The sequence below is a fragment of the Delphinapterus leucas genome, chromosome 15, assembly GCF_059928025.1.
Source record: "Delphinapterus leucas isolate spDelLeu-1000000601 "Yukka" chromosome 15, BTC_Dleu_Yukka2, whole genome shotgun sequence".
Taxonomy (NCBI): Eukaryota; Metazoa; Chordata; class Mammalia; order Artiodactyla; family Monodontidae; genus Delphinapterus; species Delphinapterus leucas.
Genome location: NC_143143.1, coordinates 64,967,431 through 64,994,855, shown reverse-complemented (window position 1 = coordinate 64,994,855; position 27,425 = coordinate 64,967,431). Strand labels below are relative to the sequence as shown.

General features: G+C 41.1%; 1 protein-coding gene across 4 annotated transcripts in view; it reads left to right on the top strand.

The window, feature by feature from the left end:
* UQCC1 (ubiquinol-cytochrome c reductase complex assembly factor 1) overlaps positions 1–27,425 on the top strand; it is a 90,712-nt gene that overhangs the window by 32,603 nt on the left and 30,684 nt on the right. For all 4 annotated transcript variants that reach the window (XM_022592573.2, XM_089896788.1, XM_022592571.2 and 1 more), the window contains 2 exons: positions 1,042–1,099; positions 14,186–14,294. In XM_022592573.2, coding sequence (XP_022448281.1) covers positions 1,042–1,099; positions 14,186–14,294 — 167 coding nt within the window. The remainder of the gene's footprint in view (positions 1–1,041; positions 1,100–14,185; positions 14,295–27,425) is intronic.

The window sequence follows — 27,425 nt, the reverse complement described above, 5'->3', positions numbered from 1 at the left end:
GTGGCTTCTCTTGTTGTGGAGCACGGGCTCTAGGCTTGCAGGCTTCAGTAGTTGCGGCACGCGGGCTCAGTAGTTGTGGCTCGCGGGCTCTAGAGTGCAGGCTCAGTAGTTGTGGTGCACGGGCTTAGTTGCTCCGTGGCATGTGGGATCTTCCCGGACCAGGGCTCGAACCCATGTCCCCTGCATTGGCAGGCGGATTCCTAACCACTGCACCACCAGGGAAGCCCTCTCTTTTTTCTTTATCCTCTTGCTCCAGCTTTTCTCCCTGCCGTGTAATAAGGAGGGCATATTCTGAGGGGGACCCCTCATCCAGCCAGAGGCATTTCTTAGAGATCTGAGAATTGAGACGCTTGGATGTCTAAGCCCTGAGCTGATTTTTGGTTTCTTAAACCAAGGAGAAACCCTACCAGGTTTGTCATTCCTGGGGATGATGAACAACCTTTCATTAGATATTATCTGCTTTCTTATTCAACTGTAGCTCCCTAGAGTCCTGCTTCTTTCTTCTGATCATTTATTTTGGTTGAATCATTTAGCATACCCACTGGGTCACCTTAGAGAAAGAAAACAGGAGAGGGAGATGGACAAGAAGAACTTAGATTTCTCAGCAGGGCTCAAGTGAAAAAAAGCCTCTAGTTAAGTGGGGTAGGTAAGGTGGTGTCTGCCTAGCTTTCCAGAAGAATTGGAGACCAGGAGGGGAAAATAACATTGAATCAGAGTTGGAAGGAATTATAAAGATCGTCCAGGCCACATTATACAAAGTGAGAAAACTGAGGCTCAGAGAAGAGAAGTGACTTTCCCAAGTCCACACAGCAAGGTGGTAACAGGGCTGTAACTAGAAGCCTGTTTGTCTGACTGCATTCAGTGCTTTATCAACCCATGGGCTTGCCTTGTGGTTCCATTGGCCTCCTCTATGATAGCATAATGAGAGAGCACTGTGATTACCATATATTTTAGTTGAACAAATTCCTACCGATATTTCAAATATAGTCCATATGCCTCTTCTAAACCTTCACATATTTATACTTTATTGTTATTTTCTAGGGTGTCAGATGCCTGATACATTCAATTCATGGTTTCTTATAACTCTTCTTCATGTCTGGTAAGTGAGCAATTTAAGTGAAGTCACCAAATGTTTTTTTTTTTTTTTTTTAAAATACTGCTAACTTGTTAAGGTATAGCCTTCAGCAGGGCTGATTATATGAAATCGCAGTTGTTCAGGCATTAAAAGCTGTTCCTTTCATTTTAATAACTGGTATCTTGTAGCACATTTTTTTATTAAAGGTCAAAGCATAGTCCCAGAAAGAAACTAATATTTGTAGGATTTTCTCAAAGAACACCTAACCCAGTGAACAATGCTATCAGTATCTGTAAGAGACCCTATGAGCTTGGGTGGAAAGTTCTTTCCCTTCGCTGTTTTAGGAAAGTTCACATTTACGTAAAAGTGGTTTGAATTGTGAGCATCCGTGGTCATTTTCATTGCTGGTCATCAGAAACCTATAACAAATTATAGCACTGACATTTACGCCTGTACCTCTAAAATGTGCATACAGGTTAGATTCATGCCAGTTTCGTTGCATGTAAAAATATTTAACACCTTAAACAGTGTATTTTTTCTTCAGCTGCAAATTAAGTAGCCAAAAAAATCAATTTTTCATCTAATGTTACACAGTATTAAAGGTCAGAAGGATATAGGAGAGACGTTGAAGTGGGGGCTGGGGACTATTTATTGAACTGCCAGATCTTGGGAAAGTAAATTCTGGAGAACTAAGTTTACTACTTTGACCGTAGTATCTGAGGAACGTGGGGAATGGTTGCCCTGTCAAAAGGACCCTTGTTTGAGACTGCCTTCAGCTGAGCTTTGCATCACAGGACTGACTACTATATAAAGACTTTTTGGTTTTGATCACCTCTGAAATATTTCTTCTGAACTCACATAGTCAGTGAGATTGGCTAAGGGGCCTAAGGTGGCAGTTCATGTTGTTTTTTCCTAAGCCGGTAGTTTGTTGAGTGTACACTGTGTCCTGGGCAGTTAGTAAGCTATGTCAGGAGGCTCACAGTCTAGTGAGGGAGATAAGACATATATAATAGTCAGTTATAAATTGGACTGGCTAAGTTCTATAATAAATCTGAGTAAGTAGTGCCTGTAGGATCACAGAGGAAGCTGCAACTATCAAAACCCTTGAAATGTGCCATGTCTTTTAGTCAGGCAGCTAAGAAGGCTAACCACCTTCTGTCTGAATGGTGATGGTTAGGAAAAGGTTCAGGGAGGGCAGCTGGATGTACTGAGAGGAAAACTACTTTTTCAAGAGGAGAGGATTGCAGAGGTGGCCCTGTGGAATTACTCACTGGAAAGGTGGGAGGGATGAGAGGAGGCTAGGCTGTTCCCAGAGGAGCTCAAAGATAATATTCAGAGTCAGAATGAAAGACTCTTTATTGCCCAATAGCCAGAGGTATCAGAGTGTTAGAGGGAGTGGATGGCAAAATAAAAAATATAATCCTTGTGACCACATCCCAACGTCAATACCTGACTACTAGCAGCTGGGAGAACCTTGAAACTACTTGTAGTTCTTTCCAGTTAGCCACCATTTCCAAATGTGACTGCTGAGCCTTCCTTGCTGAGGTTGGTTTAATTTCTCAGAGGAGTGGGGAGTACCACTACCAGTTAAGTAGGGGGAGGGAGGCCTGTCTATGCTTGGTGTCCCCTCCATCCTTCCTCCTTGGTTCTCATGATCTGCGGGCTTCGGTGGGATGAATCAGCAAACTCGTATTGTGTTAAGGACTGGGGGGCACTGGAGAGTAGGATATGACGTGGTGTGCACCTTCAAGAAAATTAGTCGAGTGGAAAACAGGCACAGTACAATTGCCTGTAATGGATGACAATGAAAAAAGTGCTGTGCCCAAGGCATAAGCAGATACTATGGAAGGATAAGGAGGTGTGACTAAATCCAAATTTGGTGGATGAGGGAGTATGTATTGTATAAAGAGTTGCTCTGTGGTAGAGGTGACATTTGAGATGTACCATGAAGGGTGAGTAGAATTTCTGTCAGAGAAAAGGGCATTTGAGTTGAGGGAATTATTAGGAGCAAAACATAGAACATGTACAAGAACATGGAGTATTTGAGGGCAGCCAAGTTGTCTGAAGCACTCAGGGCTGGTTTGTGGAGGAATGTAGTGGAAAGGGTCACCAGGAAGTTACTTTAGTGTCCAATTGTGCTATGATCCTCCAAGAAGAATTGGGGAAACTCTCTTCCAGGGGATAGGATTCTTAGAGGGAATAAGGGATCCACCCCGAGTCTGCAGAAAAGCTATGCTCTTCTAAGTCCTGTTTTCCTAGCCCGAAGCTCCAGGAGGGTAACTGAGGGATCACCAAATCCAGTATTACAGGGCTCAGTGGACTTGCTAGGGATGTGCAGGGTTGAAATACCTCCTGTGGGTGGTAGTGTGAGGGAGAGGTGGGGAGGCTTAGAAAGCAGTCATAAAAGTAGAATCCCCACCCCCCACCGTGAAAAAAAAAAACCCCACAAAACTAGAATACCCTGGCAGTGGACTTTACAGAAAGCTTGCTTAGGTTCCCAAGGGTGATGACTCCCTGTTGGCTCTCAGAATAGAGACAGGATTTCTCATATCCTGTTAGTTCCCTGGAAGAGGTGTTGATGTTTCCCTTATCCTGTCTGCTTTCTCTGGTTCCCAAGTTTTTATGTGTATTGGGATTTAGGACTGGGACCCCTCCAGTTCCTAGAAGGCCCTTATCAGCTGTGTATTCTTGTGAGCTTGCAGCTTCGGTGACTATGTGTCCTTTGTCTTTGCTGAACAAGATTAGTATTCACAATGGCTACTGAAAAAATGCTGAGAGAGGTTGCTGTGTGGGGTTTCCAGCATTCCCATGTGGACTTGATAAAAGCCAGCCTCCTCCTTTGTTCCCTGTCTGGGACAGTGGCATTGTGATCCATTCAGGTACCCACACCAGAAACCTGGGAAGCCTCCTTGACTTTTCCCTCACTCCCTTCATCTGGTCAGGCACCAGTTTCACCATCTGAAACTTTTTTGACCATGACCCATAGTAACAAATGCATTTTACCTTGCAATCCACACACACATGCATCTGACACAAAAGTTTTATAAAACTTATCCTTACAATGTCAGATGATCTCTGATATTTTCTACTCCATTTGAATTCATTTAAAACAGAAATTCAAGATGTCACCCGCTAAATTGATTTCACTGGGTTACAAGTAACAGTACCTGAAAACTGGTGTTTGGCCTCCAACTTCCCTCTTCCTGTGCCATTGGTCTTCTCAATACAAATTGGATTAGTATACACACACTCTCTCCTTAATATTCTCCATTGTTCTCAGGATAAAGTATGTTTCCTAGCATGGCATTCATATCCCACCAAATATGCCACCTTTACCACTCTCGTCTGGTGCCGTTCTAGGTACCACTACCACTGTCACTCCCTCCCCTGCAAGAAAAAATTAAACTATGTAATAGCAATTTCAGGTCTTCTGCACAAAGCTTTCTTCTGCCTAGAAAGTCCTTCTCCTTCCTCTCCACCTGACAAACGCCTATTTTTTGTTCAATATCCAACTCAGATATCTCTGCTTTGAAGCCTTCCCTTCCCTCTGAAGGCAGAGTTAGTTCCTCTTCTGAGCTCCTTTAATATTTTGGATACCTCTCTTATAGCACTCGTCACATAACATTTTTATATTTTATCGTATATGTATCAATCTTCCTTGTGGATGGTGAATTTATTGAGGCCAAGAATTATATTTATTTTCCTTTTGGAGAGATATGAAAATGAGGTATTTCTTCAGCTCAATAAATGTCGATTAAATAATTTATGGCCTCAGATCTGACTTGGCTCCTATGGCAGTTGGAAGGTTCGGGGCCACTGCCTGTTAGTGGCAAAAGCTCTGCACCTACTTAAGTTTCCCTGGGGGGTAAGATATATGTAGGTAGAATTTGTGTTGGTGTTCTAAGTATTAATAGATTTGCAGAGACCCTCATTTTAAAATTTGTCATGAACACTAGTACGTTATAGATACAGAAATTAATTTTAGAAAATGGAATGGAACAAATAAAATTAGAATATGCCTATGATGGAGGTAGAGTGGAGAGGAAAATGCAGTTTGTATTTTTAAAAATTATTTAAAGTCAGGTATATCATAAATATAATAACTACTGGGTCCCTTACAGTACTATTTTAAAAATTATTTACTTATATTATCTCACACATTCTTATAACTGCTTTATTCCTGTTTACATGAGAGATCAAAGACTGAGAGCCGTCAGAGAGCTTGGCCACAGATAGTTAGTGCATGGTAGAGAGGAAATTCCAGTATGGGTCTGGCTAACTTCGAGTTGCTTTAGGTTGCTTTCCTCATTGGTAACTAAAACTACTGACGTATCTAATTAAATAATTATTTATTAGCATGAATAATATTTAATATTAGTAATACTATTTATTACTTAGTTAAGTACCTGCTTATTCTTAAACATAAATCCATAAAATTACAGCATTTGTTTTCTAATTGAACCTATGGTATGCAGCAGATTTGTTCCCTGCCCTCATAGGGCTGAGGGTGTGGGAGAAAAACCTGGAAGAAATCGTTAATAAAATACAACTGGGATGGGTGCTGTGAGAGTAAGTGACAGGGCTCTGTGGGGGAAGAGGGATACATAACTTAGTTGAGGGGGTGTGGCTCACTCAGGGAGGGCTTCACTGAAGAGATGACATTTAAACTGACCCCTGAATAATGAGTAGAAGTTAGCAAGTCAAAGAGTGGAAGAAAAAACATTGCAGGCAGTGGGACCTCATGGTTTTCCATCTTTTTACCAGCAGAGCCCTTTTTACAGATGAGCTTTTATGCTCAGCCACAGTGTATGAATAGATAAAAGCATTGCTAATTGGGTTGAAGAAGTGGGAATGACCTCACTTCAGGTCTTCCCAACACGCCCACTGGTAAGGGACCCTTACGTAGCTCCCTGGAAACTCAGAGCACAGTTTAAAAACCGCAGATCTAGTCCAGCTCCCTCATTTTACAAATGGGGAGATGACCTTGGCAATTTTAAAGGAATTTTCACAGGCCTCTTTATCAGTAATGGAGGATCCGAGACCCAAATCCAAAACTGACTCTGCGAACTTCTCCTTCTGCAACACTTTGCTTCCTGTGTGATTGTCCCCTTTCGGTGGTTGTGGGATGGGAGTCTGTGGCCTTGAATTTGAACTGCATACCACCGACCAGCAACTGTGTTTCTTAGCACTCACTGTCTGTGTCCTGGGAGAGGCAACAAGTAAACCTGAAAATAGTACAGGGTGCCAAGGGCCGTGTTTGATAAGCAGACATACAGATCTTATGGAGCACAGGGAAGGCAGGCAGCCTGGGGATAGTCAAAGAAAGTAGTTGCATTGGCCCTCTGGGGTCTAGAACTAGAGGACATGGGGTCTTGAGGAGTTATTAGGAGAGGAAGAATTAATTGTAAACTACTTTTTAAGATGTCCCAAGTGAGAAAGAAAGATGAGAGGATGATCACTAGAGGAAGAAACAGGATGGAGTGGGGAAGCATTTTGTTATTTGTTTTTTGTTTTAAGATGGGGAAACACTAGAACATTTTTATAAGCCTAAGGGAAGAAGCCTCTGGGAACGAAGAGAAAGAAGTAAAGTGTGGAGACGGAAGGGGTTGGAAAACAGACTGGGTCCAGTCTCAGTCCAGCCAGAGAACTGCCCTGGCAGACACTCCTGGCCTTTTCAAGAGGGCTCTTTAACACCACCACAGCAGTTCTGATGTAGCTGTAGGGCTTTCGAGCTCATGCTGGATTCCAGCAGCTCCAGACCTGCTGTATATGGTGAGCCCGGGCCATGTGCACATCCTCTCTCTGCCTCCTCCAGCCAGAGTCGCTCTCTTTAAACCACACACACACACACACGTAGCTTTTTTCCCAAACCAAAGGCCTATGCAGCATCATTTTACCAACATTGCACAACCTAAGAGCACTGGTACCTGCTCCCCAGGAGCTTGTTCGTTATATTGGATCTGACAGGCAGGCCACAGGCCAGGTGTAGCTCTTGGAGGAGGCTCTCTGTCAGGTGAGATGGCTTAGGGAAGTGCCTTGCCCCACTTGTCTGTTTGCCCACAGACTGTCCTGTGGCCCCCATGCTCCCCACATAAAGGGTAGGCTTGGTGGGGAGGGAGTTTAGGAAACCATGTGGAGATAGCCATGCACACAGCCCCAGGAAAGGGTCAGCGTGCCAGCTCACAAATAAATAAACTCATTCATTAGCACACCGCTGAGACTTGAGTGTGGCCATGTCAGCTCTGCTTTCTTGGCCCCAGCCGGTGGCCGAGTAAGGCAAACAAGCTATGTGAGTGTCCCTTTGGGATTCCTTCATAGCAGCCAGAGTGACAAACCTGCCCAAGTGCCCACTAGTCTTCACTGAATTCAAAATCAGATCCTCTCTGAGCGGCTTATAAACTACCATGAGGGAGAAACAAGGCCAAAACACAACTGGCATTGTCAGAAGGCCCAAGCAGAGCAAGTGAGACAGGATGCTGAGAGCTGCCAGGACATGGCAGGAGGTCAGAGTCAGGAATAACAAGAATTCTTCCTTCCCAGATTTAGGCAGAGAGGAGGAAAGCGTGGCTAGGAAACTCTCCTTCCTTTGAACTCTGCAGGCAGTGTTGTCTTCCTCCGAGTCTGACCTAGCAGGAAGAGGCCCTTGGAGCTGTGCTGTCACAGGATGGGGGAGCAGTCAATACTGACACTGCCCTGGGAGGCACTGTGGCTTGAGGGAGAGAGGGGGAGCCCAGGCTTCACTCCAGCTCCCCTCTCCTTCACTGAGCAACCTTTAGGTACTTAACCTCCTCAGAGTGTCAGTTTTCTTTCCTGTGAAATGGGGACAGTTATACTTAGATGGGGATGTACGTTGAAAGAGATGGTGAATGAAAATGCATCTTACAGTGACAAGTCTCATATTAGAGGACTTAATAGACGGTAATAATCATTATTACTATTTGCCATAAGGCAAAATTTAAATCTTAGCCCTTTATATTTTGAGACTCCTAGTGAATGAGTCTTTCTTCCCTTTCCCCCTGTATTTTAGATATTAGAGAACCATCAGACTAGGGTTTGAACACTCCTTTTTTTCTTTACTTTGCTAACTGGGTTATTTGCTTTCCTTATATGTAAAAGAGATCAGTATTATTTATGAGGCACTGGAATCACTGAGAGACAAGGATAGTACTGTGAAGCTCAAAACCTCAATAATAAATTGTGGGTTAAGAACATCATCAGACTCGGGAGGGGCAACTGGAATTGCTCCTAAACAGAGGGTAGTTGATGCATAGATTAAGTCTATACTCGGAGTAGGTACTAAGTAGATACTTGTTAATGAATGATTAAATTAATTATTTAATACAAGAATTTAAAAAGTACTAGATTGTTTCTTTCTAAAAAGACTAAAAACTGGACTTTATTTTTTAGAGCAGTTTTACGTTTGAGTGGAATATTGTCTCTTTTTAAAGTTTCTTTTGCATTCTTAAGGGCATTTTTTTTTTTTTTACGCGGACCTCTCACTGTTGTGGCCTCTCCCGTTGCGGAGCACAGGCTCCGGACGCGCAGGCTCAGCGGCCATGGCTCACGGGCCCAGCCACTCTGCGGCACGTGGGATCCTCCTGGACCGGGGCACGAACCCGTGTCCCCTGCATCGGCAGGCGGGCTCTCAACCACTGCGCCACCAGGGAAGCCCAAGGGCAATTTTTATTATGTTTTAGCATTGAAGTCTCCCCTCTCCCCCTTCCTCTTCCCCCCCAGAACAGCTCTGAAATTATGAAGTTTAATCAGTAGCAAAATGTAATTTGACCCCTCAACATTTAATTTAAGCATTTATTATGAGGAATACATCCGTGATGTAAATTGAAGTAAAGCTGTCCTGATCTTTTATTTAAACCCAGTATTCTCAATTGTGGAATAGTTTACTTAATGGCTCAAATATTATTGTATGGTCAGAGCCTGTGACACGTGTTGGCTTTGTTTTGTAGGGGGTACCAGGACCATCAAATCTTTTTGGTTTACCATTTTGAACTTGTTTTACTCATTTTCTTTTCACCTTCCAACATACTTTAACCTATTCTGGATCATTCAGGAGGTCCTGATAACTCTTTTTCTAAAAAAAAAAAAAAAAAAAATTTATTTATTTTTTTGGCTGTGCTGGATCTTAGTTGCTGCATGCCGGATCTAGTTCCCTGACCAGGGATCGAACCCGGGCCCCATGCATTTGGAGCACAGAGTCTTAACCACTGGACCACCAGGGAAGTCCCAGTTCTGATAACTCTCAACTGTATTTTGCCAGGCTGCCTTCTTTGAGTGTACTCGTAGCTATAGCCTCCATGTTGAACTGCTGTTGTGTTTATTTTAAATACATTTTTAGGTTCTTTCCTTTTAGTCTGCCAGCAGTTACTTTTTGCTGTTGTAGGTGTGTTTGCCTCAGGTTAGCCAGTCTTTTCCCTTCTGGTATTTTATTTCTAATATGATGTTAGTTTTGAAACTTAAATTATTGCCCTTGTGAGGATTAAATGAAAAAGTAAATGGATTCTGGAAGGTTCGTTCTAGTCATTAAAAGAGGCAGAAAAACAGTCTGACTCTGGGATCAGATTATCAGGGTTCAGATCCCAGCTTTGACACTTAACAAGTTTTGTAACTCTGGGCACGTTACTTCTGTAAGACTCAGTTTCCTCAACTGTAAGGTGGGGACAGGAAGAATACCAACCTCCGATAGTTGTTGTAAGGATTAAATGAAATAATGTATCTGAATCACTTAGCACAGTGCCTGGCACATAGTTGTGTTAGCTGTTAATTACAGCACTTGTCCATTTTTGCTATTAAAGGGTTTTTTTTTTTGCTTTTTTCCTATTTCTTAGTCTTATTAGAATAGGAAAAAATTGCCAGATAAGCTGAATTCAGCCTGGATCAGATGTTACCCTAACAACTGCTAAATAAATTACTACAACTCTATTATCCTAAAAAGGGTTTCACTGGGGTGACTGTAGTATCTGTGGATGGAGCACAGAGTTGGAGTTGAGATTTCTTCACCACCATCCTTCTGTAACAGATTGTTTTTTCAACGTAAGAAAAGTGTGTGTAGAATGCTACCATTGTGGAAAATGGGGAGAAAAGGGAAGCTACTATTTATGTAAAAAGAGTACATATACACTAAGTTGGTATATATATAGATTACATGTGGAAGGTTTCCTAAGAAGCTGCTAACTGTGGTTGCCTTAGGGAGAGGAACCTGGTGATTGGGAGATGTGGGTAGGAAGGGGACTTAACTTTTTTTTTAACATGTGCATGTATTATCTATTCAAAACATTTACTAAACAAAGAAAGGAGTAGACTGAACTTGTAGGCTTCAAGGTTAGGTACCCTAAGAATTGACCTTCAGCTTGATCTGGACATTCCAGGCAGCTGACTGTCTAAGATGTGGGCCCCAGCCTTCAGCTATGCTTTTTCCTTGAAGAGGACAAACACAAAAGTTCTTCACAACAAGATGACTTTTCTGTCCTTAACTACCTAGAGAATTTGATTCACAAATTCAGGACAAAAATAAGTTGAGCCTTTAGTTAGCTGAGTTTGGTGATGGTGGATGAATGGGCAGCCGTGTGGATCAGAATCTTATTTTCCCAGTAGAACTCATGGTCATCTTCACTACACTTCCTGTTGATGAGAAGACTGATTGTTTTGATTTTATAACTTTAACTATGTGAGATGAAATTTACTGTAGAACTTTATATTTGATAGTGTTTTCAAATTGTCATCAATTGTCTACAGAACTAATTAGGTACGGTGTTTTAGGAATAATTAGAATTTGCCCTTCTTTCATGTATCAGGCTTGAATCTATATTTTTTAAACTCTTAGTATCAGCAAAATTAGGCGCAGGTTGCAGCAAACTTTGCTGTTGCATTTCTCTCAAAAGGTAGATGTACACTTAATTTAAATTTCTGGATCAGACAATTGTAAATACCATAGTTCTACTGAAGTAAATATTCACCAAATTTGTCATTTTTCAGCCTTGGAAAGAAAGGGTTTCCAGCTGGGAAGAAAGAAAGGGTTAACTTCTGAGAGACTTATCTGTTCTTAAAGCCAAGGTCTTATTACACCCCTAATCTTATTACACCCCTTCTTCCTGAAAAACATTCAGTGGCTCTCCTTTGTCTGCTGAGTGAAGTCCAGACTTTTCAGCATGACATTTAAAAGCCCTTCATGACCTTTCTGGCACATTTTTCTGTTTCCTGTACTTCCCTTCCACAAAATCTAGGTATTGTCCCTGTCCATGTGCTGAGCTTTCCATGGCCCTGTCTTTGTTCATAATGTTCCATCTGCTGGAAATTCTCTTTATCTTTTATCTGTCCACCTGCAGCTCACCTTTCCAAGCCCCAGGTACAATGTTTCATTTTCCGTGAAGCTTTCCCTGATCCCACTCAGCCAAGAGTAATCCTCTCAAACTCCATTGCACTTTGTGTTCCTCTCGGGACACTTACTGCATTCTCTCTTAGGGCTCTTGTCTCCCCTAAGGAGACTAACTGCTCCTTGGGCTCTTGTTAACCATCACTCTAATCTCCACACAGTAGGAACTCAATTTATGTCCATTGAGTGAATTAAGTGTCAGTCAGCATCTTGAAAGTATCTTCAATTTGCTTTACTTTTTCAACCCAGATAACCATTTGACTGTAAGGGCTATAAAACAAACTGCTCTGAAACAAAAAACACTTCACTCCATGTTGATATAGTTAGTAAGTTTATGGTCTGAGAAAATCTGTGCCTTTTAAACCTCAGAGGGCAGGTGTATTAACAAACTACAGAATTTTCATATAAATGAAGAATTCCATTACCTCACTATTGCTGTTGATGAATTGGCCTCTGACGACACTTAAGCATCAAAACACACAGCGTCTTTTCAGGTGGAGAGGCTAACTTTGGTTAACTTTTAAGAAAAATGTTATGAAAAAGGACTGTTGAACTTTCCCCAGTTTGTTTCTGCCTTGGAATATGCTCTATATCATATAAAGTGGCCAAGTCTTTTTCCATGACCTGTTTTTATTGTCACAAAGTGTTATTTCTTAGGCACTAACTGGGTTCAGAGGTTACAAATTTAGAATCACAGCATCAGCAAATCCCGAGGTTGGAAGGGACTTTAGAGATCGTATAGTCAGCCTTCCATCAGATAGATAGCCGAGTTGCAAATTCTCTACTTTTTGAGGTCATCCATTACATTATTCAAATCTTCAGAAACTCCCCTATTAGAAAGTTTTTACTTTCAGCATTCAATGTTGAGTAGTTTTTCTCCCTCTGTGACCCACCCATTCGTTCTGATTCTACCTTTTGGATAAACAGTCTAATCACTTTTCTGCAATATTTAAGGCAACTGTCCTGTTTTTCTCCAGGTTAAATATCTTCTGATCTTACAACTCTTCCTCTTGTCTCTTAAAATATAATGTTCAAAACTGTCGACAGTATTCCAAGTAGAGTCTGACGTGTGCTGAATAGAACAAAAATCTCACTTTGTACATGAAGATATTATATTTGCATTACTGTTTCTAAAATCACATTAATTTGGGGGGCAACCATATCATCTTCTTGACTCCCCTTCAGTGTATACTGTCAACGTAAGCCAGTAAGGCTTTTTCACACATAGGTGGGCATGACTCACCAATCCTGTACCTCTACAGCTGTTCTTTTAGACCCAAGTGCAGGGTCTAGATTTATCCCTGTTAGATTTAGCCCATTGAAACAGTCTGTTGAAGTATTTTTGGTTCATGGTTGGGTCATCCAACATATTTGTCTTCCTGCCCAGCTTCTTGCAATCTACAAATTTGATAAGTATGTTTTCTTTTCTCCATCTTAGTCATTAACAGAGATGTTGAGGCAGGCCAGGCTGGAATCATTCCATTGGACCTTACTATTGCTAGTAGATTTAAGTGGGCAGGATTAATTGTGTATGGAGATAGAATTGTCGGTTTAGACTGAATACTCCATAATTATAGTAGGAGTTGTCTTTTAGGTGAGTAGTCCTATTGTAGCTGCTTAATAACTATTTAACAAGAGATAATAGAAATACGTGTGGTCATAAGAATGAGATGAGGAGCTATCTTGGAAAGTTGGTGACCCTGTTTATATTCTTATATTCTTATGTAAGGTCTTAAGCAGAGAGCATTCTGGACTGTTTAGAGGCAATGTGGTATAGGGGAAAGAGCCCTAAACTTGGCCCTGAGATGTTTTATTCATTTATTTATTCAGAAAATATATATTGAGTGCATACTATACTTAAGCCCTAGATATACAGTGATTTTTAAAAAACCCAAAAAAACCCAGACTTGATGTCTGCCTTCAATGGAACTTACATTCTAATGGGGGAAACAATTTGATAATTACACAGATGAAATCATAATACTTTCTGTCATCTATATTCTGGACGGGTACTATCCAACAGAAATATAATGCAAGTCACACATTTAAAAGTTGCTAGTAGCTCCATTTAAAAAAGTGAAAAGAAAAAAAATGAAACTAATTTTAATAATAGGTTTTCTTTAACTCAATATACCTGATAATATTTCAACATGTAAGCAATGTAAAAAATTTGAGATATTTACATTCTTTTTTCCTGAACTAGATCTTTGACATCTTAAACTTATACCACATCTCAGTTTGAACTAGCCATATTTAAGGTGTTCAGTAGCCACATGTAGCTAGTGGCGTCCATATGGGACAGCTCAGTACTATACCCACCTTTATAGACTGCTCTGTGGTGTTGGGCACATCATTTTCCTTCTTTAGAACTCCTGTTTTCGTCAGTAAAATGAAGGATTCAGACTTATCTTTAAACAACTAAAAGTGGTCCCTTTCATGTATGAGGGAGCCTTCTGAGGTGCTCTAAATAATCTATGTCTTGATGTGAGTGGTACTTACATGGGTGTATATTATATGTAAAAATTCATCAAGCTGTACACCTAAGATTTATGTACTTTTCAGTGTCTATGTTATAGCTCAATAAAAGATTTTTTTTAATCACTTCTAGTTTTTTGATTCTGTGCCCTTTGATAAAATGACTCAGATGAGCTGACCTTCCGTGGAAATGAGTGATGTGAAAAATGCAAACAGCCAGTGACTCTTTATGTCTTCTTCCCACCCAGGATGTGTCTAGTCCGAATGAAGCAGGAAGGCCGGAGTGGGAAATACATGTGTCGTATCATAGTTCATTTTATGTGGGAGGATGTTGAGCAGCGTGGCAGAATCATGGGGGTAAGTGAATGCTATCAGATTCTGGTCCTGGAAAACTCCAATGAGGGGTTGCCTGACTGGAGTTGAAGTTTTATCTGTTCTAGAATGGCCTGATGTCAAGTGGTAATTCACCTAGAGTCACTTCTGCCTCTATGAAGACTGGCATGCTACAGACACTTTATTTATGTATTTGCCCACATTACCATGGTTTGTCAGTGTGAGTACATCCTATGTACGGAGATGGGATTATTAAGTCCAAATCATGGTGATAGGAGGGATGGATTTGGTGAACAGATAAAATCAAATAATAATAATCCAGTTTTAGGACACTTTGCCTTTGATACCAGTTCAGTGTGTCAGTTCACAATTAGTTTGGATGGAAAGACCCTGGCATGGGGCCTGCACCGTGCTCAAGAACTTAAAAACAAGCTTCTTGATCACTGACAACCTAGAATACTTTGGCAAGGTATCTACTGAAAAGGTACATTAGTATATTTAATAACCTGAGAAAGGAGAATATGTAGTATGTATATAACAGAATATGATGACAATAGAAAGCCAAAACCAAAACATTAGGATACAATTGGTTATATAAATAGTAATCTCTTCCTTTGTGTATATTGTGTATTTTGTGTATCTAGACCGTGTTTTAGTAGATTGTAGTTCCTTGTTTTTTTCCCATATCATTGCCTCCTAGCTTGGGAGCATCTAAAGCCAAACCATCAGACAGGGTCACAAAATGGGTTAATTTGGTTTCTTTCATTACAGCACAAAGTTCTGTGGTTTTGCGTGTATATATTTTATCATATATGATATCATCCTCTATGCACTTAAATGCAACTTTTTTTTTTACTCAACAATATATCTTAGAGATCTTTCCATGCTGCATGGGAATTAAGTGGGAGATCTCCCATGTCTTACTTTTATCTACTATAATTATTTTCACACACTTCCTATGTTATTGTCTGATGGTATCATGTGCTCACTCTATGTGTGAAATTATAGTCTTTGAGACTAAATCATGGAAATGATGGTTGCCTACTGAGAATCTGGATTGAGGGTATTTTCAGATTCTCATGACTTTGGAGGAAATGCATGTATAGAAAGCACAGTAGACATGGGTTCATCTTTTTATTTATTTTTTTAAATTGCTTAGTAATTTATTATTATTATATTTTTTTACATCTTTATTGGAGTATAATTGCTTTACAATGGTGTGTTAGTTTCTGCTTTATAACAAAGTGAATCAGTTATACATATGTTCCCATATCTCTTCCCTCTTGCGTCTCCCTCCCTCCCATCCTCCCTATCCCACCCCTCCAGGCGGTCACAAAGCACCGAGCTGATCTCCCTGTGCTATGGGGCTGCTTCCCACTAGCTATCTACCTTACGTTTGGTAGTGTATATATGTCCATGCCTCTCTCTCGCTTTGTCACAGCTTACCCTTCCCCCTCCCCATATCCTCAAGTCCATTCTCTAGTAGGTCTGTGTCTTTATTCCTGTCTTACCCCTAGGTTCTTCATGACATTTTTTTTCCTTAAATTCCATATATATGTGTTAGCATACGGTATTTATCGTTCTCTTTCTGACTTCACTCTGTGTGACAGACTCTAGGTCTATCCACCTCATTACAAATAGCTCGATTTTGTTTCGGGCTCATCTTTAGATAGCTTCACTGACATTTACATGCCTTTCTCTGGGACAGCAGACCATTAGCATTTCTGTTCATTCTAAGAAGATGATAGCGTATTTCAGAGTTTTAGCTGCTATCTTCATCATCTTCGTCATCATAATCATTATAGTCATCTGTTTTGGAGTCAGTATTCACCTGTGTTTGTAACTACACTCTTTGCTTCCTTCTTCATTTTTCTCACTGTCATACCTTACTGCTGTTCAGCTGCCCAGAGTGGGATCAGCAGTCTTTAAGCTCTTCAGCCAGCTGAGTGTTCCGCATGCCCTCAAGTACTTACTACTCAACTCTGTGGCAGCTCACGGTGGATATACAGTAGTGCTGGCAGTCTCAAATCATCCCATTTAATGATGACCAGTGATACCCCCTGGCCAGCCAAAGCCTCGGCTGACTGCCATGCAGTTACACAGTAGTTCTTCTGTGAGTTAGCCTGTTTTCTTATCACTGTTGATTAAACTCTGCTGGAAGTGGGACCACTAGAGCCATGTGGACCACAGCTGTCCCCAACTGAATAGCTTAATGAGTCATAGGTTGCCAATTCCTGGACCACAGGAACCTTTTACTCTACCCCACCTCCACCCCCAGATGGATTTCCTTTGGGACCTACATATATATATCTCCATCACAAGGTTCAGCAATTCGAACCTTCTCCCATGTTACTTTATAATGTCCCTTCTGCTTGACTGTATGCTATATAAAGGCACGAAACCTGTCTTATCCAGTTTTTTGTTTACACAGTAAACATTGGATAAATAAATACTTGTTGAATGAATGAATAAATTGAACTTCAGCCTCTGAAATTCTGTTTTAAAGCCAACTTATTTGTCAGATAGATCATACTCGGTTTATTAGTCTCTGGTCCAGGTGTACGTCAATGCAGTCCTGCAGAAATTAGCCTTTCTTTTTTTTTTCTCCCATTTTATCCAACCATTTTTTTCTATCTCAATTGTTCTACATATGATGCTGTTCTATAGAGAAGTGTGTTAGACCACCATTTCTCAAACTTTAATGAGCCTACAGTTCACCTGGGGATCTTGTTAAAATACAAATTCTGATTCAGTAGGTTTTCGGTGAGGCCATAGAGTCTACATTTCTAAAAAGCTTTGGGTGATGCCAGTTCCACTGGTGGGGCTGGGTGGGGGGAGGGGCAACCACACGTTGAATAGCAGGGTTTCAGATGATCCATAATGCTCCCCAAGTATAGACTCTTAAATTTGTCTTCATGAACAGAAATGCCAAGCTCAAGTTTAGTTACAAAGACTATAAATAAAAGATGATTTAAAAATAATAGAGGGACTTCCCTGGTGGCGCAGTGGTTAAGAATCTGCCTGCCAATGCAGGGGACACGGGTTTGATCCCTGATCTGGGAAGATCCCACATGCCGTGGAGCAACTAAGCTGGTGCACCACAACTTCTGAGCCTGCACGCCTAGAGCCCGTGCTCCGCGAGCAACAAGAGAAGCCACCACAGTGAGAAGCCCGCACACTGCAACAGAGTAGCCTCCGCTCGCCGCAACTAGAGAAACCCCGCACGCAGCAATGAAGACCCAACACAGCCAATAAATAAATAAATAAATTTATAAAAAATAATAGAGATTTCAAAGAGTTGGGGAATTAATATTATTACGTTTCTGTTATAACTGATTTGCTCCTCCCTTTCCAACCTTATGCTATAAACAGACACCCTTTTCACAGGCAAGAAAATTATATATTAGCCACTTCTCAGTTGTTAGTGTGACTGTGTGTGTGTAGAGGGGACATCAGTCTTTGGCGTTTGTACAACCTAAAGAAATGAGAAGGTTAGGCTGGAGAAGAATGGCATGTGGCTGGAGAAAAGTAGCAGCCAGAGGGAGCCAGTCTGGCCTGGTTCTGACCCTGGCTGGCAAGTCTTTTCTTTTCTCCTTGCTTCAGTTTCTTGGTTAAAAAAGAAAAAACTTGGGGGGTGGGTGACTACATGATTTTCAAGTTTCTTTTCAGCTTTGAAAACCTATGATGTGAAGGTGGTAATTTGCAAATCTATTTCTGTGTTACTTGGCATCTTTAAGAAAACTCATATAAAAAGTAGAATTTATAAGACTGATCAATGTAGTGGTGATTTTTCTTATGCCAAAGAATTCTTAGAGGCCATTACTTTACTTGAGTAGATTTGTGTGGGGAAGATTGAGAATGTGAATTAATGACACATTAGAAATTTGGATCAAGAAATCCTTTGAAATTAGAGTTCCAGTCTCATTTGGTGAGAAAATTTTCACTTTCCAAAAATTTGCTTTTTACCAGCTTTTTAGGAGCCCAACTATTGTGAAAAATATGGCAGCCTCATATATCATCAGTGAAGCTGGTATAAAAAGTAAGTGTTAAATTTGAGGTTACAAAAATCACATCAATAATTTAGAGTGTTCTGACTTAAAAAAAAACATTATTTGGGATTTAAACATATAAATTAGCTGTGGAAATAAAGTTCATTATATCACCTCATCTGGTCTTGTTTTATTTCATTAACTGGTTCTTAAAAACCTTTGTGAGCTGAGTTGCAGCTGAAGAGGTTGGAGACCATTTTTCCTTGGGCCCTTGCCTCACTCCTGAGTGTTGGTAAGAGTAGAGAACTAAGACTTGACACAGCTGTAAAAACAGACAGCGCCTTTGGCCTCAGCACTTTCTCCTGGTGCAGGCAGATTTCAGATGTAAATTTCACTTTCTACCTCTCCTACTAATGAAGTAAGTTTTCTTTTGCTGGGTTTGCAGCCAGGTGTGTCCAGTCTTGTGGCTAACTGGAGCACTTTACTTAATTTTTCCATTTGTGACATTTCAACCAAACTTAAAAAACAAACATAAAAATTAGCTCAAGGCAGTGGCTCAAAGTGTTAATGGTAACTTTAGGCTGGCTAAACGACTTCCTTTCAGTTCTGCCCTGCCAGACATCTCCACCTTGTGGCTTACAATAAGCAGGTTTAAGCTTTCCAAACTGTGGAGACAAGGTAGGAGTGGGTGGGGATGGGCTTTAGTTAAGAAATTGCAAGTTTATCTCTGTCAGTGGTCCCTGGCATGACAGTTGGCTTCAGCAGGATGTCAGGTGATTTCTTGCTCGCTGCTTTTCTGAATAAGGATGAACCTCCTGTCAGCTCATGGTCTCCTGCTCTCTCTGTAGCAGAGCTGCTTGATGAAATGGTGCAGAGGGCCTGGAAAGAGGTGGAGGAGCTGTGGGCTGAATTGGACTCCTTTGTAAAATTCTACTTTGCTTTTCAGAACTAGCATTTTGCTTTGTAAAGTCCTCTGATCATACTCCAGACTACCTTTCCAAACTCATTTCCCCAACTCTTCTTGAACCTTAAATATGAGAAACCTCTACCCATGTGTCTGGTACATAGGAAGCACTCGGTGAACATCACATTCCATCTTTGCCTCACATACTTTTATTTATTTATTTATTATTTTGCGGTATGTGGGCCTCTCACCGCCGTGGCCTCTCCCGTTGCAGAGCACAGGCTCCAGACACGCAGGCTCAGCGGCCGTGGCCCACGGGTCCAACCGCTCCGCGGCATGTGGGATCTTCCTGGACTGGGGCATGAACCCGCATCCCCTGCATCAGCAGGCGGACTCTCAACCACTGCGCCACCAGGGAAGCCCGCCTCACGTACTTTTCACTGCAGCCAAGCTGGATGTTTTGCTCTTCCTGTCTTGTGTCTTTTCTCATGTGGTACATATACCTGGATTGCCCTAACATGCCAGCCGCAATTCCTTCATGTCCCTCCACTTCAAATTGGAAGCCAATCCCGGTTTCCCCTAGCTGTTAGTACCTTAATAATTTATCTTTACCCTTCTTTTGGCTTTTACTGTTTCTATTTTGCATCAGTGTCATTCATGTATTGACTGCCTTCTGGGTGGATTCCTGGGGGGCGGGATCACATGCATCCCTCTTTGTATTCTCCAAAGTGCCAGTCATTGCTCCTTGGCTGAACGTATGCCTGGTAAATATCTGATGAAATGAGGTGGTTCTGGAAGCCCACTATAAGTGTTGGGAAAAGTAGGGTGAGGAGGTATCCTTTTTATTCTGAGGATATTTGTTTGCTCATTAGTCTTAAATATTGGAAGAAAAAGGAATGAGAAGTTGTCTCCACTCTCAATTTTTCTTTTTCTTTGTCCATGATTTCTCATCTTCTAGTGGCATTATTTGATTAAAAAGAAACAATTTGTAAATAAGGTACATTATATTTCTAAACCAGAAAAGCCTTAAATCTATAAAAGGTAGTAGAAATAAGAATTACATTTACTTTAGATTTCTGGAAATTTCCTTCCAGACCTTTAATTCCATTCCCATCTCTTCCTTCCCCCCACAAAAATCTTCAATCAAACTCCTTTGTTTTACCATGAGGTAAAAATTTTGCTATACTTTGCATCTCTAGGTCAGAATTAAAACTCGCTGCCAAAGGTATTGTTTTAAAAGGCAAGGACCACTTTAAAGGTATAGTTTTTGTGGCCAGTAATATGAATGGTGGAGTGTAAATACAGAGCAATCCCATGGGCTCGAAGCTTGTAAAGTAAGAATACATGTTTGTTTTCCAATAGCAATCGTTCTTTTGAACATTTTTTAAATGTCCTAAGATGTTGGAGTGGATACTTATTTATTAGGGGAGAGAAGACTAAATTCTTAGAAGGTAGAGCAATTCCATTTTGGAATTGGCCCATGAATTTGAGCCAGCTGAAGATGTACTTCTAATAGACGCGTTCCTTTCTGTACGCAAGTTTCTTATCCTCAGGCCTTAACAGGTAGCAAGAGTGCATGGAGTGTATGCTTTAGGTGGTTTTCTAACTGACTGGATGCCTGGGTGCATGCACAACCAGAATGCCAGTCTGATGGCTCAGGTCATGTGACCTTCTGAGTGGCGTACTGGATTCACTCCACTTCAGGGAGTGTCCCTAAAAGAAGTTATAAACGTTTCTGTATTTGAAATTAAATAAAGCGTGAAACTGCTGTCTATGCACATGGTCATTTATCTCTCTCATGGCCATTTTTACGTTCAGTTGTAGATTGTGAGTTTCCTGAGGTCTAATTCTTACTTGTTTTTCTTTGTATTCCTATGGTGCCTTAGTGGAGCTTTGTGTTTAGTAGGCATTCAGTAAATGTTTCTTGACTGAATAAATAAGTGAATTTCATCCACTTTTTTATCTTCAGTTTGCCTCCTGGAATTTCTGTAGGAGAAACAGTGACCTAAATCCATTTTACAAAGCCCTGGCTGACTCAGTGCATGTTTAGTTCTGCCTTCCCCTAATACCTTCTTAAGTACCCCTCATGCTAAGTACTCCCAGTTCAGCTCATCACTGCAGAACTGTTTACCTCTCCAATGCATCACATTTCTTTTACCTCCAATCTCTCTGGGTGCCCGGTTGCATTTGGTATCTTTTGTACCATAGTCAGAATACTGCTTAGAGCTGTGTGCATCGGGCACAGCTAAAGCCATTTTCCACACCTCTCTTTCAGGGGTCACTAGTGCTACTCCTAAATAAATCTCACTCAGGAGATGGGATAAAGAGCTCCACGAACCTGTTCTTCCTGTGTTTTCCTGTCTCACATCTAAGGTCATCACCACCAGTCCAGCCCCCCAAGCTAGAATTCTTAGAATGTCCTCAACTCCTGCTTCATCCTCTGCATCGAGTTGTCTTGTCACTTTTCTGCCCCAAATATCTCTGGATTTTATCCTCTCCTCTGTTCCATTGCGTCATGTCTGTTCGTCATCATCCGTCCTTTATTGGACATGGCCTCCTAACTAGTTCCTGGACCTTCCCCTTTAGTGAACCTGCCACCATTTAAGCTGCCAGAGGTATTCTTTTTAAATCCCACATCTGATCATATCCCTCCTGTCTAGAAATCTCTGAGGGACAAAATTCAAACTATTTAGCAATGGCATAAAGAGCCCTTCACAGTTATATCGGAGAACCTTCTTGGTTGTAATACAACAACCTTTTGTTGTAATAATCTTACACCTTAAAAAAAATAATAAGTTTGAAGCTTTACAAAGTGAAAAATTGGGGGAGAGGCCTTCACATTCTGGCCCCAGCCTACCTTTCTAGTATAATTTCCAGCAAACCTCTCCTACATGCAAATGTTCATACTTGAGCGTGTGCACACACACACTCTAACACATGTTCCACTCATGCCTCGTTTTCACTGGTGCTATAGTAGTCCATGTTCCTTTATGCTTCTGAGCCTTCTTTCATGCAGTTCCCTCTGTCTGAAGTGGTCTTAACCCTGTCTCCTCTGCTCATGGCACTGTAAGACACAGCTGGATAGTACCTCTTCCAAGGAGCTTTTCCCAGCACCCCCCAGTAATATTAGTATATTTGGCCACTCCCTTGTCTGTATTCCTCCAGCACTTCGCACAAACTTCTGAGATAGGACTTACCATGCTGTACTGTAATTACGGGTTTGTGTAGGTCATGCCCATTAGATGGGATAAGGATCCTAGGATTCCTAGTGCTTAACACAGAGTGCCTAATGTAGTCACCCCTCAGATACTTGTTGGGCGTATGTATGTTCTTCTATTATTAATGTCTGGCTAGCACTATCTCCCAAATACTGACTTAATGATCTCTTATGGCACCTGGATTCAATTTCTCTGACCCATCCCCCTACCCCCCCAAAAAAGTTCATTTTTCTCTCTGTGACCTGCCTCATGGATTCCCTGGCTCTCTCATCATTTATACTTTTAATCCACTTTATAGGATAGATGAACCTTAGAACATTAGACTGGGAGCCTCAGAGATTCTCTGGGTCTGAAGGTGCTCAGGTGTGTGTATTTTGAAAAACTTCCCCAGAAGATTTCTGATGCCCATCTCAGGTTAAGGACTATAGATTTGTTCCCACCCTCTCACTTCTGTGGTGAGGAAATGGAGTCCCAGAGAAGTTAATTGATTTGCCCAAGGTCATGCAGCTAGAAAACAGCAAAATGAGGACCAAAAACTTAGGGTATGCTGATTCCCAGTCCAGTGTCTGCTTTACTGTACGATGATACCTCTGGGGGTGAGGGGGAAGTGGAAATCAACTTCATGGCAGGTTCCTTCTCCCCTGTCTTGTTACCAGAGACTTCCAAAGACCAAGAGGACAGCTTTTCTTGAATCTAGAGCTGTTCCATTTCTTCAGTGCAGTCCCAAGCCTGAGTCCCCTTTATTCAGAATTTCTAACCCAATACGGCAGAGGTTTCCTACTCAACAGGACAGATAGAGATTAAGGGGGGAAAAAAAGACAGATGAGAATGCTAACAATGTTCTGAATTTGTTTCTTTTTCCAGCATTTAGAGTCTGAATATCTCCACATCGTCTGAATTCGCCTTAGTTGATTTTACAATTATTTTTCAGAGACTCCTCGGTTATGTTTTTTTAGGAGTAGAGGAACACCGAGACTGAACACTGTGCTTGGAGAGGCTGGGCTGAGAGACTAACAAAGGTGGTATTATACTGTGCAAAGCCAATAAATGTATTCAGGAGACACCTAGGTGTGTTTCTAGAGGAGGGCATGAGGGGGAGGGGTCTGGTGAAAAGGAAGAAGGGTGGGATTAAGATAAATTAAAATGGGGCCAGCACGTTGGATAAGGGGACAGCCTCTTCCTGTTCCCACCATTGCTTAAGATTTTTCATTCTACTTCGTTCAAAAATTAAAAGCAGTCTTTACCATATAACCTCATACCCTCCTGTCCCCCACGGGGAAAAGAACTTAGTTTAAAGGCTATTTCAGCCTGATACAGCTGTGTTTATTACTGGAGTGCTACATCTATGGGATGTTCCTGGAGAATCTCAGACTTAAAACTGGAAAAGAACCTTGAAATAATCTAATCCAGAGATTCTCAAAGTGGTCCCCACACCAGCAGCTTCAACATCACTTAGGAACTTGCTGAATGAGAAACTCTGGAGGTGAGGCCCAGCAATCTGTATTTTAACAAAGCCTCCAGTTTGAGGGCCACTGCTCTAGTCTGATCCTGTCATTTAAGTGATGGAGAAACTGGCTCTGGGAGAGCTGAGTAAGCTTATGTTAGAAACCAACCGAAGAACGGAACTCAGGTTTCCTGATGGCCAGCTCTTACTGCTCCCCCTGCTAAGAGGAGCAGGGTCTGGCATGGACTAGTGACATGTGAAAGTTGAGGATTTCAGCATAATACAGAAACAGAGGTCAGCAATAGTAATAGCTAACAATTATTGAGCACTTTCTCTTTGCTGTGCACTTTATAAGCACCATTTCAGTTTTATGTTTTACAGCAATCTTACCCATGAAATCCTACCCTCATTTTACAGATGGAGAAACTAAGGATCAGAGAAGTTAGTATATTAGTTTCCTATAGCTGCTGTAACAACTTAGCACAAACTTGGTGACTTAAAACAATAGAACTTTATTCTCATACTTCTGGAGGCTAGAAGTCATTTTCACTAGGCTGAAATCAAGATGTTAACAGGGCCATGCTCTAGGGAAGAACCTGTTCTTTGCCCCTTTCTAGCTTTAGGTGGCTGCTGGCATTCCTTGGCTTGTGGCCACATCACTCCAATCTCTGCCTCTGTGGGCACATTGCATTCTCCTCTTCTATCTGGGTCTAAGCACCCTCTTCCACCCTCTTATAAGGGTGCATGTGATTACAATTAGGGCCCACCTGGAAATCCAGGATAATCTTCCCATCTGAAGATCCTTAATCTAATCACAGCTGTAAAGTCCTTTTTTGCTACATAAGGTAACATTCACAGGCCAGGAATTAGGATGTAGATATCTTTTGGGAGACCGTTATTTAGCTTACCAGTTAGGTAACTGAACCAAACTTACACAGTAAATATGAGAGCCTGGATTGGAACCCAAACTTGCCAGACTCTAGAGCCCATGCTCTTAATCACTACTCTGTACTGCCTGAATAGGTCGTTGCTAAAAACTGTGGTTCTAGCATTAGCATTAAGATTTTAAAAGTGTTTACTTCTTCCCCAAACTTGCATTATATTACTGTCATATAACTCAGAACCTGTGAGTCCTTAAGCATCCCTGGTTCTGACTCCTTCAGTTAAATTACTAGAAGGAAGAGATTGTATTTTTTTTCCATTAAAAAAATGGTGATATAATTCATATACCATAAAATTCAGCATTTTGAATGTGCTTTTTTAGTCAATGCACAATGTTATGCAGCCGTCTCCACTATCTAATTCTGGGACATTTTCATCACCTCAGAAAGAAAGCCCATGGCCGTTAGCAGTCATTCCCCATTCCCCTTTCCCCCAGCCCTTGGTAACCACTATTCTACTTTCTGTCTCTGTGGATTTACCTATTCTGGGCATTCCATATAAATGGAATCATATAATATGTGGTCTTTCGTGTCTGGTTTCTTTTACTTAGCATAATGTTTTCAAGGTTCATCCATGTTGTAGCATGTTTCAGTACTTCATACTTTTTATGGATAATCTATCGTATGGATATACCCCATATTATTATCCATTCATCAGTTGATTGACATTTGGGCTGTTTCCATTTTTGGCTTTTTTGAATAATGCTGCTGTGAATATTCATGTACAAGTTTTTATCTGAACATATGTTTTCAGTTCTCTTGGGTATATACCTAAGAGTGGAATTGCTGGGTCATATGGTATGCTATGTTTAGCTTTTTAAGCAACTCAGATATTGTAATTTATATAAAGTTATTTGAATTCCTACTGTGACATCCATTGTTCATTTGTTTATAATGAAATAACATTCTCGTAATTTGTAGTCTTAATCATATTTCTCATCTTATTGCCAAATAAATATTTATACCTGCAATTTTTGACAGTAAAGAGAAAGGATGGTGTGGTATAATGGAAGGAGTTCTGGCCAGCCTGGCCACTCTCTGGGTGAGCTTGAGTAAGTCAAATCACCTCACCTCTCTGGGGAGGAGAGCTTGATGATTTCTAAATTCTCTTCCAGACTTAACATTTGCAACTCTGTGGAAGTCTGAAAAGCTAGCCTTGTGTTAAATCCCAGAGCTTGTGTTCTATTTTTTTAGCAGTTAATCATTCTCTGTCTGATTTCTGTTCCCAGACACAAACAAGGTTTTACCCATCTATCCAACCATTTTATTGTGGTCTGCTAGTTTCCAGGTACTCTGCTAGGCACTGGAGATACAAAGATGACAAAGATATTGTCCCTGACTCCCCAGTCTAGTAGGAGAAGACAAACATATAAACAGGTAATTATAATATTAAGAGATTATGATATTTAAAAATTGCTCTGCCCAGAGGAGAAAAGCTTGGGGTAGATGACATTTGGTTTGTATCTTTTTGGATGAGTGTTTGCTAGACAGGAACATTCTGGGCAGAGGAATGGCGTGGGTAAAGGCAGTGTTCTGTGAGAGGACAAGAGCATGTTTGCCTTTGTTTGGTGGCTTTTTTCCTGTTTCTCCTGCAGTGGTGAAAACAGACTGTCCAGACTAGCTCCATTTTGAGATCCTTCTGTGTGTCCAGTATTCACAGGCTCATCGACTCAAAAGTCTGCAAAATAACACATTTTGTCAAAGTCCTGGCCACCTATAGGTCTTCTTCCCTGTTTTTTAAGGGCACTTCAGACTCAGTTTCTGAGTCAGGAGATTTCACTGAATGGCTAAGGAGCCTTGATCAAGATTTGGGTTTTCTCCATAGTAGCAGCTTAGTTCGGGCTCTTGAAAATGCCCTTTTGTCCCCCTAAGGGTTTTAGTTACATAAAAATACTAGGAACGTGAAATTCTACAATATGATCAGCACAGCAAAAACTAAATTTCTAACCTTTGACTAGAAACATATATGGAAGGCTTTGTGTTTTAAACTGCCCCCTTCCTAGCCTCCTAGGCTTCATGAGAGGTCATTGTACAGCTCTTTCCATGGTCCCTGTTCTCTTCCTTTTTACTGGAGGGCAAAACTAGGGCAGAGAAATAATTTTTATTCACTTCTGAAAGGTTACAGTAATAAAGAAACTCTTGTTAACATCAGAGAACGTTGCAGCCAAGAGTTTTCACAGTCTGGCATTGTTTATTTTACTTGTAATTTGGAACCTTCTGCACTCTTAAAATATTGGCACAAAAATGTTTTAACTGTTGAAGTGCTTCATTGCATGCAGTGGTAGTGTGGTGTGAGAGAGGCAGCAGGGCTCTGGAGAGCGGCTTGCCCTGTTCCTTGGAAAGAGAAATGGGGTAAGTGTATGTGTATGTGTGCAGATACACATTCGCTTGTGTATATATGAGTCTCTCTGCACTGAGAATTAATAACTTTCTCTGCCCTGATGAACTTCTATGCTTCCCTTGACTTAACAATGAGAATGATGTAACAATCCTGCTTTCCTATTGCCATGGCTGCCAGAAAGTATAGAGCTTCCCTTATCTGGATATTTTGATATAATTATTCATTATCCCCTTTCTCTCACACACACTTTGTTAACACTTTTCTTTTACTTTTATCCATCAAAGGATTTTCGTTGTTGTCTTGTTAGGTCGAAATTAA